The 18479-nt window shown below is 44.1% G+C and overlaps 1 protein-coding gene across 2 annotated transcripts in view; it reads right to left on the bottom strand.

Moving 5' to 3' along the window:
• Positions 1-8001: 8001 nt before the first annotated feature.
• Positions 8002-18479, bottom strand: part of Prkcb (protein kinase C beta) — a 340194-nt gene continuing 329716 nt past the window's right edge. Inside the window, exon 17 of one of the 2 annotated variants that reach the window (XM_036191317.1) lies at positions 8002-8658. In XM_036191317.1, the coding sequence (XP_036047210.1) occupies positions 8506-8658 (153 nt within the window). In that variant the 3' untranslated portion in view covers positions 8002-8505. Of the gene's footprint in view, positions 8659-12402; positions 14886-18479 lie in introns of those variants that run through there. The other variant, XM_036191311.1, reaches the window with a different exon arrangement.

Here is an 18479-nt window from a genome sequence, read left to right as displayed (position 1 = left end):
AGTCAAACTTGGTCCTGGATGGATCCGGTCCTGCTTTCTGCTTCCCTGTCTGCAGTTTGTGGACTGTTGTCCTGTGCCACATGTCCCATGCCCATGATATTCTGTTCAAGTGTATGGGACCAAGCGACTGTGGATAGAACCCTCTGAAACTGTGAGGCAGAAAAAGTATTTCCTTCCTTATTCCTGTTTAGCATACAGTCATATTCTTCATATTAGTAGCAGGAAACTAATACAGCCTCCGAGGGATTCTCATTGAACTTAAAGCCGAATATCCCACCAAAATGCCAAGTCTACATTGTCAGTCCCCTGCCTCCCTCTAGGGCTTCATTCTCTCCTGCTTGTTCATGCCTACATTCTTTAGCCCCATGGGCCTACTTCCTATTCCTCAAACAGATGATGTCTCAGCTGAGGTCCTCGATGACCTCAGGCTTTGTTCTGTCTCCTTACTGAATTCATCTGACACCTTACTAAGAAGGGCCTTTGAGAGCCCAACTTTAATAATGTAGTAGAAACCAGAGGCCTCGAGCCAGACCAATGACTCTTTGCAGTAAACACTTGCAAGTAAAGATAAATGGACAAAGGGCTTCACAATGTGACTTGCTGTGTCACACTGTAGCTTCCATGACAAGATTTTAAAGTTTTCCCTTTATTTTATTTTATTTTTTTTCTCTTAAAATTTTGTTTTATTTGGGAGGGGTGTGCATGGGCTGAGGGTGGATGTGAAGGGATGAGGAAATGAATGGGATCAAGATACAAGGTGGAAAGGACATATAGAAAATAGCTAACTAACTAAATAAATAAATGAATAAAAGGGCCTTCCTTCCATTTGTGTTAAAAGCACAAACAGCCAACATTTCTAGCTCTGTTGGCATCTGTCCCAGCACCTCACACCGTGGATTTGCAGCCCACAACCACACTATTCTCTATGTTAAATGTGGACTCTGTCCAGCACATCAGCTTGCATAAGGAGATGTCCCATGTTTTGCTCACCCTCACAGCTGCTGGTCTAGAAGAGGGATGTGACTGACTGAAAGGGACACTTTCCATGTCTACTGACTTCTTGCTGGGGCCGTGGTCTTCCAGACAGAATCTTAGCCCTTGTAGTCAAGTGGCAAGAAGAAGCAGCACCTTCGAGCCCGTGTCCAAGCTGTGAGAAAACATGTGAGATCTGGGGGTGCTTCCTTCCTGCTTGTCATTTAACTGGGAACCTATTACTCCTGAACACACTTTTCACACATCTCTTTGTTCACCCACTTCCTCCTTTGTTGGGCCGTGCCAGTGCTAGGAGAATCTTCTGAAGTTAACGTTGGAGTCAGAACCATCAGGACATCTTTAACTCAAGTTCCCTTTGGGTTTCTGCTATGTAACTAAGGAAGTCAATGTTGTATGAGCTTTGGGGAAGGGTGGGTGGAGGTTGTATTAGTGACTTGTCTGTGCTGTGATAAAGTGCCATGACCAAAGCAACTTAGAGAAGGAAGGCTTAATTTGGAATTGTGGTTCTAGAGGGTTAGAGTCCATCATGGCAGAGTGGAATCAGTAGGCGTGGGGACTAGAGCAGCAGGCAAGAGCTCGTGTCTTGAGCAGCTAACACAAAGCAAAGAGAGTTAACCAGAGAGGGCTCAAATCTTTAAAGCCTCAAAGCCCACCTCCAGCGCAATTTGCTTTCTTCCTCCTAAGTCTCCCCAAATGGCACCACCAAGCTAGGACTAAACATTCAAATGCCAGAGACTATGGGGGGCATTTTTATTTTTATTCAAACCACTACTAGGGGGCAGGTGAAAGAGTCAAGGTACACCTCTGTTTTGAGAACAAAGGCTCCTAATCTGCCAAGTTTAAGCTAACATTAATGTATGTTCTGTCTATGAGAGGTCCAAAAATTTTTTCCAAAAATATTTTCCATTTGAGTTAATTATATCTACACTAACTCATCCACTCTTCTGGAGAGATAGTCAAGGTATCTCCTCCCCACCTCCACTTCCCCTCTAAGGAGAGGATTGATCTGGTTTGTCAGGAAGGCCTGCATCCATTCACAGGACACAGCTAAGACACCATTCTCCCCTTTTGTGTGGTAGAAAGCTTCTGACATGACTTAATCATCTCCCTTCTGCCTATTCACACCTTGGGTAAGTCCTCCTGAGTGTGTGCCAAACCTTGTGCCTTACTTGTAATGAGCAGTGTTTAGAAAAACTGAAATGCTAATATTACTGTGATTAAGCTACAGAAGACAGAGCTCTCCTTTCAACGGTATTCTTGTTGCATTTCCTCCCTTGCCTTGGACTCTTAGAGGAAGTTAGTGTTGCTATGACTTAGACATGTTCCCCCAAATGTTCATTATGTTGGAATATAATCCACATAACCATATATTAATGGGATTTGGTGACGGGACCTTTGAGAAGGATTAGAATTAGATGAGGTCATGGGGATGGGGCCCTGATGTTATTAGTGGCTTAAAAGCAAAAGGGACCCAAGGAAGCAAGCTTGCTCTCTCTTGCCATCTGACACCCTCCACCTCATCATGAGACAGCAAGAAGGTCCTCCCAGACATGAAACAGGTCCAGCCATCCTGTTCATGGGCTTCCTTCCCAACATCTGTAACTATGAACTGAAACTTCTATTCTTTAAGAATTAGTCAGTCTTAGGTGTTTTGTTTTAGAAACAGAATGTAGTGGATAGCCATCCCAGCATTGGCCTGGAAGTTCCAACCCCCATTGAGGCTTTGGTAATGGTCACGCCCACAAAGAGGGCGGAGGAGGAAGCAGAAGACCAAGGATCGGGAAGAGCGCTCTCTCTTGGTTCCCAGGCCCTGGACACTGGAGGTAGACCGAGCAGAGTTCTCCAGAGAACACCGCCGGACTGCGCTACACCTTTGCCAGACCCTGCAACCTACCCCTTCATTTGTAAGTTAGCCCACAAAATAAACCTCCCTTTTAACTACGTGGAGTGGCCTTAATAATTTCACCAATAATAGAAAGTCATCAGGATACTGATTTTGTAAAGTCTCCACTCAGTAGCTCTCAAGCAATTGAATCCTAAGGACAACCGTGTGAGCAGTGTAAGAGGGGATTCTCCTCTAGCTGAACTTAGATGAGGCCCCAGTCCCAGCCAACACCTTGACTCTGGCTCAAAAGAAACCAAAGCAGAGCTCCCACTAAGCTCTGTGCAGACACGTGAGCCACTGAAACTGAGACAGTAAGTGTGTGTGTGGTTGTAAGTGGTTAGGTGTTTGTTAACAGCCATGGATTACTACAAGCCATGTAGTATCTAGGTGTTCTCTCTACATTCTAACTGGTTGTGATCCCATATAGAAATGAAAAGCCAGTTCTTTATTCAGAACACATTTATTATAAGTGTTTATTTCCTTCCTGGTCTGGGTAAGAAGCAGCCACTGGTTGAAAGAGGACTGACTGTCTTTGCATCTCTTGTTCAAGTGTTGTTTGAATTTTACCCCGACACATGGTCTCATGGGTAGAAGAATGCCCCCCATGGGCTCACATGTTTAGATGTTTGGTCCAGTTAGTGGAACTGTTTGGGAAAGATTAGGAGTTGTGGCTTTGTTGGAGGAGGTGTGTCACTTGGGGTAGGCTTGAAACTTACAAAAGCCCACACCAAATCTCTTGTTCTCTGCCTGTGGATCAGGATGGAAAGTTCTCAGCTACTGCCTCAGCACCATGCCTGTCTGCTTTCCGCCATGATGATCATGAACTAACCCTCTAAAACTGTAAGCAAGCTCCTAATTAAATGCTTTCTTTTATAAGAGTTGCCTTGCTCATGGTGTCTCTTCACAGCAATAGAACAACAGTAACTAAGACACAGGCCAAAGGTCAACAAAGCCAGCGTTCATGGTCTACAACTCTACAGTCTGTGGAGTATGTTTCACTCCCTGGACAAGACTTCTCAAACCTGTGGTCTTTGGAAATGGGGATTAACTTTTCAAGCCAGCATCAATTTCCAGGGGAGGGGGTGGTCCTCAGCAAAATCTCACACAGGCTGTGGCATTCTCCCATCAAAACCCACAAGGACACAGGATCTGAGATACCTAGCTTTGAGAGGTTCAGAGGCAGATACTGGTAGGTGACACCAGATTGTTTCTCAGGTCGGTTCTCATCTCTTTTGCTTTGCTTCCCTCCTCGTTTTGACAGCATCTCAGCCTGAATGTGATGTTGGAGAAAGAAAATGATAGCAGAGGTGAATCTGAGGACCTGAGAGTTTGCCACTGTTGTGGTACCAGCAATTTTCAAACAGACTCTAGTTATCTAGCTAACAAGCCTACTCTGGCTCTGTTTGTCTGTGGAGACTAGAGTCTGACTGTGGGGAAGCCCAAGAAATCCCTGGAAATTTCTCTCCTGTTTGTTCTGTTTCTTTGATGTTCTCCATGTTCGTAAATGATTCCACTGAGGGACCGTGTGGTAGATACAAAATTGGGCCATAAATATTCCCCATCCTTGTGTTCATTTGCTTTTGCAAATTCTCCTGCCTTAAGGTGACGTCTGTTTCTCCTCTGCTTGAACTGGCATATGGAAGGAAGCAGGTACTTGAAGAACACTTGTGAATTGGGCCTCTTTCTCTTGCCTGCTCTTTATTAAGCAGTTTACACCAGTCTCTGGAATATCAGAGATGAAGAACGTGAAACAAAAATAGACAGCCCACAGAGCTTCCCCTAGGCTGTCAATCCAATGTGGCACAGATAAGGCCATCTTAAGCCATTGCTAGCTACTTCCCAGGTGCCTGACTTTACATAGACAAGTCCGTCTGGGACCAACCTGAAGTGGCCAGACCAGAATAACCTCCATTGTCAACCAACCAAACAAGTGGTTTAAAAAAATCAGCTGAATTTTGGGCTGGAGCTATGGCTCAGTGGTTTAGAGCACTTATTGCTTTTGCAAAGGACCTGCTTCAACCAGCTCACAACCATCTGTAACTCCATTTTCAGGGGATCCAATGCCCTCTTTTGACCACCAAGGGCATTGGCCATGCATGTGAGGGCATCAGGCATGTATGTGGGATACATATATACATGCAGATAAAACACTTAAACTATGTAAAATAAATCTTCAAGAAAATCCAGTGAGTTTTGAGGTACTAGATAACTGATGTAAAATTATATTATGTGTGATTTCCTGTCAACTCATCTTAGGTTTGTATTCCTGAAGATGAAGGGATAGAATTTCTCAGAGGGTAAGATTCAGACCCTTTCCTTAACTACTGAGTAATGAAACAACGGACTATTCTGTGGACCAATGAAATGCCGGGTAGACATTCCTGTAATTGCTTCCCTGGGTTGACTTGCCTACCATGTAACTCTGGTCCCAAACATCTTGAGGAAAACCCTGAATTCCCATATGTGAAGAACCTACCCTTGTGGTTTGTGTACATCCCCATTTGTTCCTGAAGCAGCGAGTTTTGTTCTGAGGGTCCATCCTGAGTTGATGTGTTTGGGTGGCTCTTCACTTCTAGCTGCAGTGATGTCACAGTTTGTGCTGCAGGCAGCCTCTAAGATGGTCCTCAAACACCCCACCTCCTGGTGGTCTCACCTTGCTTCATTTCTCTCCCTTGAGTCTAGACTGAGCTTATTGAATGATTTCTAAAGACTAGAAAACAACAACATGAGATGTCACTTTGGATGTAAGGATGCAAAGACTGTGATCTCCAGGTTGGGCACTACCATTTGATCATTGACCCCAGACGCTAGCTTCTGTGTCCAGAGGTGGCCCATGGGGAACTGATGCCGTTGACAAGTAAATGAGGCCAAGAAGTGAACTTTGGTCTCTCTGTTGAATGTCACGAGATACTACAACCTTGGCCAATAGCTTGACTAAAACCTAATGAGAATGTCAACTAGCTAAGCCACATCCATATTAAAAATCCACACATATTGAGAGGGAATATTCATTGTGTTAAAGTTTATAGGTCGTTTGTAATGTGGCAACAGCTAACTAATAACTAATAGCTAACAACTTAGGTCCAATCCTAGTAAAGAGAGAAGCTGAATCTTCTGCAGCCATCATGCCCCTGTGAGTGGAGAGTCCTAGACTATACTGTTGGGCTCTGTGATCCCCACACCCAGGACTGTGCCTGACTGAGCACTGGTACCTAGTGCTCAATAAATGAAAGACAGGTCAATCTGTAGCACAGAGAGGAGGTAGGAGAAGCTGACAGGGATTGACAACTGCCTCACTAATACAATCAGAAATGGGCCACATTGCCAAATGTCTATAGAAATCCATATATTTTTGTTTTCATATATGCTACATAGAACCACAGTTTCTCAAATTTGGAGTTGGCATCAGCCAATTTTCACTGGCAGAGTTTCTAAACTTCTCCAAAGATGAGCTCACTAGTAGATCCATGAATTCACTGTCTCTGCCCATTTGCTCCATTTGCTGGGGCTCTTCCAAGAGAGGGGATGAATAAACTGTAGCATCAGGATGGATGTGGTGTATGAAAGGTTTGCTCTTTTCTGCTCCCCACCAGCCCTAGCAGATACAAAGGCATGTGCTACAGACTGCATTGCTGCACATTTCCAAAAGAAAACAGAAGCATGACTCTATTGAGAGATGAATGTGGCAGGCTGACACCAGTGATTCAGTGCAGTGCCTCTCTGCGCTGGGAGTGCCACTCAGCACTGGGAGTTCGACTCCTTAGCTCACCAGCAGTGTTCAGAAGAAATTCCCCCTATTTTTGCATGTTTCCTTGGGCTTTCCTGAGCAAGTATGGCTATTGGGAAAAAATACATTTTTATTCCTTCTTCGAGAGCTGAATTAAATTAGGGTTAAACAGAAACAAACAAACATAAACAAAACCCAAGAATTCCAATAACTTCCTCAAGGACCACAAGTGTTCAGTCTGTACTGACACTAGCCTCCTTGCTGACTTTTACCATGAAGTTTTTATTAAATATTCTGAATTTATTTTTAATTATAATGTGGTGTGGTGTGTGGTGTGGTGTTTGTGTGTGTGTGTGTGTGTGTGTGTGTGTGTGTGTGTGCATCTCGGTGTCTGAGGATGTTAGGAGAGTGTTGTGAGTTGCCAATGTGGGTGCTGGGAACCAATTCTGCCCCTCTGGAAGAACAGCAAGCATTTACTTGTAACTGCTAGGCCATCTCTCTAGACCACTGTATTTCATATTTAATAATAAGCATGAAACACAGTGACGGTAAGATCGTCAAGCTTGGGGCTCACAAATGGAAAAGCCCCAAATGGCTGCAGCACTCAGGGAGGGAGATGGAAGCAATAAGACAACGAGGGTGGTAGGTACTGTGATAAAGGGGAACACGTGGTTTTCAAAGGATGTATACACTTCAAGTTTATTACATTTCAATTGTGTGTATGTGTGTGTGTGTGTGTGTGTGTGTGCGCGCACACGCTTGCCTGACATGGCATACATGTGAAGGTCAGAGGACACACTGTGAAAGTTTCATTTTATCCATCTGCCGTGTGGGTTGTGAGGGTCAGACAGAGTCCTTGGGTCAGCAGCAGGTAGTTTTACCTGCGGACTCATCTCACCATCCCCTTCCACACCTGAAGACAAGGTTCCAAGTAGTCCAAACGGGCCTCAAACTTGCCGTGTAGCCCAGGAGAGGATGGCCTTGAGCTCCTGATCCTTCTCTGCCTCCACCTGAAAAATGCACTGGGATTGCAGGCATGTACCACCATTCCTAGTTTAGGCAGTTCTGGGAATCGAACCCAAGGGTCTCATGCGTACTTAGAGAGCATTCTACCTACCAAGCACACCCAGCCCAAGAATGCAGACATTTCTTAGTTCTGCTGAACTGTTTCCACATGGAAAGATAAGCCCAATCATTACCAATTTTCTAATGTTTAGCCCCCTCATCTGAAAGTCCACAAAATTCATATGATACATTCCATTATAAATATGTATAGTGATTTCAATGCAAAAAAAAAAATCAGTGCTAGTGAAGGAAACTTGTCAGTTGGCAATGTCTGCTTGTGTTCCTCCCATCTGTGATGGAGTGTGTTTAAAAACAGACGTACACAAGAGGCTTTGCATGTATGAATTCAGTTTAATCATACCAATTCTTAAACAAAAAGTTTCCTCCAAGAGACAAGAGTTCACAGTAACTGCAAAGCTTACTCACAACTTTTAAAAATACCGGTCATGCTTAGGTAGCATTCAAAGGGGATAATAGAGAGTAACTGTAAAAACTTTGACCAGGAACATCAGCGTCTGACTTGAAAAATTACAAATACCGAAGCATTTTGGTGTTGGACACAGTTAAGTTTTGACACTGTTGGTTCTGTGGATGAGTTTCTGGAAGTCTGGAAAATTGTACCTCTATCAGTGGGTAATGCGCTTATTCTAAACTAAACAGTTTCAAATGTAGAAAACAAACTAGCAAGCTATACATACAAAGAAAAGCCCTCTAAGACAAGCTCTCCACATGATGGATGCCAGCAGAGGCACCATGATCCTGGAAGACTGGAATTGGTAACAGACACTCAGCCTGAAGTCTTACACCCAGGCTCAGCAATGGAATCTGCATTCACCTACACATTAATGACAAACTCTGGGTTAGTATATGAGAAGCCAGCAAATTCATTTTGGTCCAAGTTCATGATGAAGAGTTTGTCAGTAGGAGTCAGTTCCACAGGCTGCCTGGTGAACTCTTTGTCGAAGTTGGAGGTGTCTCGCTTGTCCCTCTGCCAAATGGAAAGCAAACACATTAACACAGAAGCAGCAGCAGCAGCAGCAGCAGCAAGAAACACGACCAGGACATGCCAGTTACCAGAAGGCTGAGAAAGGCTCCTGAGCAGTCAGCCCCATGCTGACAACTTTTAGCAGATGCATCTTGTGTCCCGGCTTTCGCTTCATAGTATATGCTGGCTTTGGGGGAGAAAATTTGGTGCAAATTTTCTATGAGAAGAAAAGATTCATTGATTTGTTTAAGAATTGCCCTAAAGGTGTATGTGTGTGTGTAAGGAAGTACTATGCTTTGACTTTAAGGTGAATTACATGGGTAACTATTTCTTTTCACAGCTAATGTCATAAAGCTAGTTAGCTCTTGATAGAGTATCCTGGAGGAAAACAACTCAATAGCGTCCCCTGTGGCCAGGAGCTGACTTAGTTGAAAAAAAAAAAAGAAAAAAAAGAACTGTTTGAACACATTGCTCTCAGAAGACAAAATGAAAGCCCAGGTACTGAAAGCAGATCAGTGTTCATCGCAAGAAGCTAAGCACTGCCCACCTCATCTTCATAATGTCTGAGACTCACTGGTGACCATCTCGACAGCCTAGCTGGAGCCAGGGTTGTGTTATAAGATATGGCTCAAAGTTAGGCCAATCTCTTATGCTCTACTTAATTCATATTTTAGATTCAGCCTTCAAAATGAGATTGGTGGGAGCTAGACTTTGGGAGACTGCTCAAAAGCTGACCACAAGAGTAGAATCTGGGACTTCAATAGCCAGAGAGTCTCTTCAAAGATGTCGGTAGTGTGCTTTATAAGAAACACAATCCCAAACTTAAAGTAAGATCTATGAAGGCAAGTTTGAAAAATGAAACTACTCAATTTTCATAGGTAATCTGGCCAGCCTGCCTGCCTTCTTCCTTCCTTCCTTCCTTCCTTCCTTCCTTCCTTCCTTCCTTCTTTCCTTCCTTCCTTCTTCCCTTCCTTCTTTCTTTCCTTCCTTCTTACCTGCCTGCCTGACTGCATGTGTATAGGTGTTACTAGCTACAGTTTGAGGCAGGTTCTACCAGGGATGTGAATGTGGGCTGACTAACGGGTCTTTATGATGTGCTGGCCTCTCCAGGGTCCTTGTGAGCCCATTAATCCTTCCCATTCTCACCTCACCTGTCTTGAGAAGGCAAAGTTGATGTCCTTGCCTCCCCTTGTTTGACGTATGAGAAAGCTGAGGCACAGATCAGTGAAGGGGCTTGCCCAATCCTGCACAGTGGGTTGATGATGTGCATCGGACCACATAGCAGCTAAGTTTGCCTCATTGCAGTTGTTCTGGCTGGAGAGACAGACTGAGGACTGTTTTTACGAGGCTTGGGATTCACCAGCAACTGACAGCAGGTGCCTGGCTGAAGCCAAGGTTCTGTCACACTGGAGTTTGTTGGCTGACTCACTGTGGTCAACCTTAGTAGGCTTAGGCCTTAACAGAGACTGGTTGATGCAGATTTCCTGTTGCCAGGCTCCATACTACTTCTTCTTGGATGCTCCCCTGAGACAGGTAATTCCCTACTTTCTACTGGGGTGTCTGAGTAGAGTTATGAGTTATGAGTAGATTGAGGGTGACAAATTGGCATCAGGAGGTCATCTGGAAGAGTGTGGGTAGAGAGGTACAGGCTAAGGCTACTCACGAAGCTCTTTTCTACTACATGGTGGTGCATCTTTTGCCATGTCCTGATCATCCTGGCTTTTGTTCTAGGTTGGTTCTAGGTAAAGGTTCTAGTCTTGGGCATTCAATGTGATCCTTCTGTCTCTTTAATACTGTCTGTTTTCTCTGTCCTGATCCTGCAATCAGGGTGTCATTACCCTTCTCATTGTCTCCTTTGCATTTACTGCTTTGGGGAAATTGCATTGTTTCTTTCCAGGAGGGCAAGGTCCTTGTCTGTTCCTGTGCTATTGTGTTTCCAATGCCAAGAATAGTACCGAGCACACAGTAGGCTGTTCATAATTACTCACTGAATCAATAAAAAAAGTCTTGATTAAAGGGGCACTTCCTTGCTTTTCCTAATTCCTGAGGCAGATCCCTCTTCACACTGAAGCAAAATGATAGCAGTTGTTTCCACCAGCTCTAAGGCTTACAGAAATGGCCACTGTACTTGAAGCCAGTATGAAGTGAACTGTGTATGAGCAAGGTCCTGAAGCTGTAAGGCTTTGTGTGGGCAGGAGAAGGGCAGACCTGGGGCCAGAAGATGGGCAGCTCCTCTTTTGGGGGTCTCTCCCTGCCTAGCCATCCTTACCTGAGAGTATGTAGTAGAATTTCCCTCACTACCAACTCCAACTTTGGAAGCCTTTTTTTATTCACTGTGCTTCAGTAAGTAAATTCCACATAAGACTTCCTCTTAATGGGCTTCATCTCATGAGTGGATTTTACCCTAGAATGTTGGGAAGGAATGGGCCCTTTTGTTGGGACAATTCTTTTTGGGGTTGTAGCACCTGACGCTACATGAGAACAGAAACGCTCATCCTAGGAGGAGTACTAACTCTGCTGGCCTCCCATGGGTCTCTGATCATGGCCCTATCCTTTCTCAGAAGAGATCAGTGAGAAACCTAAGAAATTAAAAGGGCAGACTCATGGATCCAGACATACGATTGGTCACAGTTGACAACTTTAATTAGATTTCTTTGATTTAGTTTTTTTTTTCTTCAGTTCTCCTAGAAGTTAAATACTTGTGTGTGTGTGTGTGTGTGTGTGTGTGTGTGTGTGTGTGTACAATTTAAGCCTGTTTTAGGTGGGCTAAAGGGATCAGGATGTGACCAGCAAGGGTCACATGCTGTGATCAGCAGTATTCTAAAAGGGGAATGGTATTCTCCTGAGGTCCTGTGGATATAAGTGGTGTGCCATTAGGGTGACTCTCAAGACACAGAAATAAGTCATAAAATCAGGTATCTCCTTCTCTTCACAAGAAGAGATAATATGGTGTTGATCTGCTCACATTGGGGGAGCTTCTATAGTCTGATCAAATATGGAGAATATGTCATTGGCCTTCTAGAAGAGTCCATCCCACCTACCATCCCACCTCTCTCCTTCCCTACCCTCCATACTATGTGATTGCAGCAAAAACCTAGGTTGAGAGGACACCCTCAGCTTTAAACTGTGGTCTGTAGGGAGACTAAAAAGCTGCAAAGACATCCACAGTGGATTTTCTTAAGAGAGACTCTAGACAGCACCATGCTTTTAATTACTTGTTTTATGACTGTCTTTCCACAGACAGTATGCTGGAGAAAGAGAGAGAAGGGGATGGTTTGCATCTCTATTATTTCTCACCATGATCCTGGCACCTAGCCTGGCACATAGTTGGTGCTCCGTAAATGCTACTTGAATGGATAGAGGGGGCATAAATGGATGATGACTAAAAGAAAAGAAAATATTTCTTCTTGGATAAAATTTCAAAATTTTCCCTAGAGTTCTTATGTAATGAAATTTGTTTCTTGGTTTCCTCTGATCTAGAAAGTTGGTAGAAGAGGAAACATCAGGAAGTCTGATCAATGATCCCTTACTTCCACAGAAGCTTCTGGGATCCACCCTCAGCCAGGTACACTAAGGGAACAGAGACTTTGGCTTAAGTGTCTATTTCTAAAACTGTGGACCTTGAAAAATAATGGCAAGAATCTGAAAAATGTATAGTGTAGTGCATCTATCTGTCTATCTATCTATCTATCTATCTATCTATCTATCTATCTATCTATCTACCATCTATCAATCTATCTATCTATCTATCTATCTATCTATCTATCTATCCATCCATCCATCCATCTATCCATCCTTCCTACATTATTTTCTAAGGTTGTCTCAGACCACTTGCCAATGTCCCCAGGTTTCACTGTGGTTTTCATTCTGAGCATATGGCCAAAGCCTGGTGACTCGGTAACTAGATGAAAGACCCTACATAATTTTCTTGGGAGTGGGCATATGGCTCAGAGATGTTTGTTACAGAACAGACAGAGCCTTATGTTGGGAGGTCAGGATCCCTACATTTATATTGCCACTGACCAATCTTTAGAAAATTTCTTCTCCTCTCCAGATGCCAATTGACCCAATAACAAAGTGAGGAGAGGGGTTGCTCTGATCTCCCTCTGTTGGTAACATCCTAAGATCGTCAGCTAGGACATCATGTTTGCTTTCCATGACCTAAGAGAGACAGCCCCCAAGCTTGAAGCAGAGTGGCATGAGAGGCCAGGAAAGAATGAACTATGAGGGTCTTTATCTCAGCAGAACCCCAAGGCATTTTCTTCTCAGAGAGGAGGAGGTGTACTCCAAGGACACAAGTCCTTTCGTAGATTCTGTGTGATTTCTCAGAATCCCTGGAGGGCCTGGAAATCTTTTGACCTGTGATAAGAATTGTCTGAGAGGAGCAGGGAGCTGAGCTGTAGGCAAGGGGGAGGGGCCACCTGCTGTCCTCATCTGCTCAGAAGGCAATGAGGTCTTTCCCACCACTTGGCCTTCTGGGAGCTCACTGAGTTGCTTGCTCAAGGAAGCTCACTTGGAAGAGTGGTGATTTTGATGAGAAGCTTAAGTGCCTCGGGCACGTTCCTAGACAGCTTCTAAGCTTGAATCTGGTGGGCACATGGGCTTTGAATTCTGACAGTGGGGGGCTCTAGCTTGCCTGGCCCACCCTATTTTAGGCCACCTGGCATTCCCTGAATGGTCTCCAGGCCCTGCTCTCTGGCTGGTTGAACACTGAGGCTATATAAGATCCAGCTTCAGTCCCTTTCTCCTGAGTTCCTTCCTTGGGCCCTACTTTGTAGTGTGGGTCCTCATTGTTCAAAGAGAACAGTTTTCTTTGAAATTGCATTTCTTCTTTTCTGTCTGTCTCTCTCTCTCTTTTTTAATTGTACCTTGATGCTAGGAGAAAAGTATCAGAACAGATTCCGAAGTGCAAAGGAACATTTCCACAAACATCTTGCAAAATGACATCACACTGAAGAACACAACCACCATGGCTTGGAGAGATGGTGTCTTTCTCAGGGCCCTCTATTAGTTCTCCAATACCAGCAGTACCCGTAGACAAACCCCTCCCCACAGACACAAGTCCGCTGGGCTCCATAACCATCTTCTCAGTTGAACAAAGCAGGCCATTGTGGCTAATAACATCTGGACACAGTTTTTAAAGCATGTGTAACAAAGTGAGTTTGTTTTTTCTTTTGTTTGTTTGTTTGTTTGTTTTTTGCATTTCAACAATGACAGAAATTAAAAAAAAGCAAATAACGTTTGAAATGTAATGAAAAATCATGGTCCTTTGGGACCTTGCTAGAGTGACCATGTGCTTCCAGAAACAGTGCCAAATGCCATTCTTGAGTAGTTTGGGGAATGAGGGTACCAGTACCAGACATACAGTATTAGAAACTACAGCGTGCTGATAACACTCAAGCTGTTGCCTTTTGACCCCTGGAAGTGCTGCTTTTAGGCTGACATTTGTCTAAAAGCGCATTCCTGGTTTTTTGTTTTTTGGGTTTTTTGTTGTTGTTGTTTTAGGACTTAGGTAATCTTCTTAACATTGAGTTAAAAAAATAAAAATGTATTTTTAGCATGTTCTTTTCAAAGCTCTACTGCCTCCAGAACAGTGTGGAGGGATTCCCTCTAGGGCAAAGCAGCCATATCCTTGGATTCAAGCCAAGCTCCCAGGCTGGAAAGTGGAAGCATATTGTTAGCATTCAGTTCATCTATCCATTTTGTAGGGAGGATGTAGAGTGGATGATCGGGGTAAAAATGGCAGTGCAGAGAAGGAGGGAGAGAAAGCAAGCTTTTTCTCTCCCTAGTGGGTCTGTTAGCCAACATGCTGGGGATGCGCATAGTAGGAGGACTTTGAGCGTGTTTCAATTATGCAGCACTTTCTACATGCCACCTGCATAATTCCATCTCCTCGAGATGCTCCAAACTACTTGAGGACATTTGGGTTCTGAAACATGGCCACTCTAGCCTCATCAGAAAAGAAAACACAGATGTAACTTGGCAATGATTTAAAAAAAAAAAAAAATGTCACCATGATAGCTGTTGAGCCTTGAATGACAGAAATGAAGGACGGAGATCTACAGATCTACTTAGCTCTTGACTTCAGGTTTTAAAAATTCAGAGTTAACAAAGGAAAATCCTTCGAATTCTGATTGGTCAATATTCCTGATGACTTCCTGGTCAGGAGGTGTTAGGACTGGTGGATGGCGGGTGAAAAACCGGTCGAAGTTTTCAGCATTTCGCCCACACTATGAGAAGGGGAGAAAAGAACTTGTGGTGGGTGGGAAAAAAAAAACAAACAAAAGCCAAAATAAAGCAAGAACTGAACAGAACCGGGCGTGGCTTTCCTCCAATCCCTTCCCTTTCAGAAACACAGAGGTTGTTTCAATGATCAGGAATGAGAGCAACATAAAATGCAAAATTCTCATGACCTTTGGAACATGACCTTGGGTTCCCACCCTTTGAGTGCTGCAGTTCTCAGGTCAGTCCTGGTTTCCTTTTGGGAAGTCAGGAAATGTATGACCAAGGCATGAGATGGTGGGGCTAGTAGCATGTGGCATGTCCCCACAGCATCAACGACCCCCAACAAGTCCGACAAGGCCATTTGTTGGAAGAGATGGGATTAAGGTATGTCCCATCTTTAATGGGTGTCAGATGTCAAATAATGGCCCATTCATACATCACCTGGCAAACTCAATATTTATAGCAGCAGATCCCTTAAAGTGCCATCCTGCTGCTCTGGATCAGGAACCATAGGTGTTTCTACAGTTTTCAAACACCAGCCAGTGGAGGAAGATCCCAACCATAACCTCTCAGTAGCACCACGAAGTCCCTCTGGATTAATCATTGACCCTTAATTACAAAGTTCCAGGAGGTGAAATCAATCTCTCTTTCTCCAAATAAGAAGACCTGGTGTGGGAGGAAAGTCACATGCACATGCAGAATTCCTGCCTAAGGAAAGGAGATGAGTTGCTACATGGAATTTCTTGCTCCTTTCCAGTATAACCACGTACACAGAAGCCCTCAGCATCATGGTATCTACAGGAGCTGCTGTGGTTTGAATGTATAGTGTGTCCCACATGATCAAGGGCTCAGATACTTGGTCCTTGGCCAGTGGCACTGTTTTGGAAGGTTGTGGAACCCTTAGGAGACAGAGCCTTGCTGGAGGAAGTGAGTTAGTAGGTGCAAGCCTTGAGGTTTTATACTTTGGCCATACTGCATGCTCACTGCTTCCTGGCTGCTGAGGCAACATGACCAGCCACCTTACACTCTTGCTGCTTACCAAGTATTTGATAACAACGATGAGAAAAGTAATGCAGGAGGCAACATCAACCTAATCCTATTACAATGTTAGTCATAATAGTGGCAGGTAATCCATACTGTGTGTTTGCCAGGCTGGTCACCTTGCAAAGAACTTCACCCAGATTATCTCATTGAACCCTCTCAATGGCCTTATGCTGTATATCATCGCTATGGTTCAATGGAGATGGAGTGATGCATTTAAACAATTGGTCCCCAGCTGGAGGTACTAACTTGAGAGGTTATAGATTCTTTGGGACTGTGGCTTAGCTAGTAGAAGTGTGTCACTGAGGGCAGGCCGTGAAGATGGTCTCTGCTTCTGATTAGGTCTCCATGCTCTGCTTCCTGCCCATCATGTGACCGGGTGCCTCATAGTGCCACCACCAATGCCTTCCACACCAAGGTGGACCGACCAATATCCTCTGAAATCGTGGATCAGAATAGACCCTTCCTCCATTAAGTTGCTTCTGTTGGGTATTTAATCACAGTTTCAAAAAAAGAGTAACAAACACAAATATTACCCTCCATTTTATAGAGGAGGGAGCCGAGGTCAGGAAGATCAAGCCATCTGATGCTCAAGGTCAAGCAGCTAGCTATCGGCAATACTGTAGATGGAGCCAGGATCTCTGGCTGCATGTTTACAAACACAGCCGATAGGAAGTGACAGACTGAACAGTGGAACGGGCAGAAGTGGGAGCGAACTCATGGCTCAGGGGTTGCAGTCACTGTTTTGATGGACAGAGAACATGGTTATCTCAACAGCAGAGACAAGACATGGGGAAATTCAGAAAGACAATGACTGGCGATTTCCATTTGGGGATATGATGGTTTTAAGAGGCCAGTGTATGTCTAGTTGAGAACTAAGTGGGGAGGTTGGTCGGGTGTTATGGGGCTCGGTAAAGACCTTGAAGTAGGGAGGGTATAGATAACAGAAGAGATGGCCTGAGTGGCTTTGTGCATAGTACCTTTTAAATTCATATGCTAACCCTTCAAGGCACAGGTTTTACTCCCAGCTGCCAGTGATGAAACTTCCCTTAACACTGTCCTAGAGCCACAGGGGAACCAGGAGAGAGCAACTCAGACACTCTAAGGACTGGAAGAAGCCACAGACAGAAGCACTGTTATGATGGAGATATCCCTAAGAAGTTGGGCAGGAAAGTTTGCTGAAAAGAAGTTATTGGATTTGAGAGTGTGCAGAAGGGACACTGGGGGTTGGTTGCCTAAGGTCCTGTCACTGGGAGAGTGAAAGAACACTGACAGAAGACCTGCAAGTGTCTCTGTGGAGCCTTCGCAAAGGGCAGGCACACGGGAGCCACAGCTGCTGGCTGAACAGAAGTGAGCTCCGGGTTCCGTGACCTGCAAACAGGGCTTGGAGTCGTGGCATCTTGTTGATCACTGGCTGTACAACTCTGGGACATTTCCTAATGTCTCCGGTTCCTCTTTTGTAGAACGGTGACAACTGTGGCTCTTATCATTTGGGGTTGTGCTGATGACAACAACAGGAAGTGAGGAGTGTGACAAGGCCTGGGATTGTTACTCATTTCCTCTGTGAAGCATCACCTACAGTGCGCGCTCCCAAACAGGGGTTAGTTCAGAGCTATGTAAGTTTTAAATACTGGAGACACAGACTTAACGTTTTAAAACTCTTGCTAAGCTTAAAGGAGTATACTTTGGGGCTGGAGAGATGACTTGGTTGGTAATGTGCTTGTCACTCAAGCACAAAGACCTGGGTTCTGTCCCCAGCATCCAAATTAAAAAAAAAAAAAAAAAAAGTCCAGGCACAGCGATGCATGCCTGCCATCTCAGCTCCAGTGAGATGAGAACAGAAAGGTTCTCTGGGCTTGCTGGCCAGCCTGGCTCAGTGAGAGACTCTGCCTCAAATGAACAAACAAACAAACAAACAAACAAACAAACAAATAAATAAATAAATAAATAAATAAAAAATAAAAATGGGAGGCCATTGAAGAGGATACTTACTACCTCAACCTTTGACCTCCACATGCACTTGCATGCATGTGCACACGTGTGATCTCTTGTGCGCACACATGAATATACGCCAACATACACACACACACACACCACACACAGTGCACACATCGACTTTAAAAGACGAATAATACTCCCATTGTGAAAATGTATCTCATTGACTCTGCTATGGGAAATTTAAAGGCACCAAAGATAAAACCAAAAGGACATGAAAAGGCAAATGTCAAATGATGCAAAGATGTGTATAAGTAAGTTCTAGGGGGAAAAAGCTTAAATACATGTATTTATAATCTGGGAGTGAAAAAGACATTTCCAAAGGGTCAAAACCAAGAAGCAACAAAGAAAATTCTGCCTAATACTGTTAAAAACTAGAAACATATGTGTAATTAAAAAAAGAAACAAACAAACACCCCCCCCCAAGAAAAGCCAACAAATAAGCCTAAAGGCTAATAGCAAACTAGATAAAAAGTATTTGTAACACCTACTACAGAAGGGATCATTAACTTATAAATATGAATTATAAGTTAAGTGATTATGTGTGATTATGCGCTAAGAAG

The sequence above is a fragment of the Onychomys torridus genome, chromosome 1 (genome assembly GCF_903995425.1).
Source record: "Onychomys torridus chromosome 1, mOncTor1.1, whole genome shotgun sequence".
Lineage (NCBI taxonomy): Eukaryota > Metazoa > Chordata > Mammalia > Rodentia > Cricetidae > Onychomys > Onychomys torridus.
Note: the sequence above shows the minus strand (reverse complement) of the source record. Positions and strands in the feature narration are given on the sequence as shown.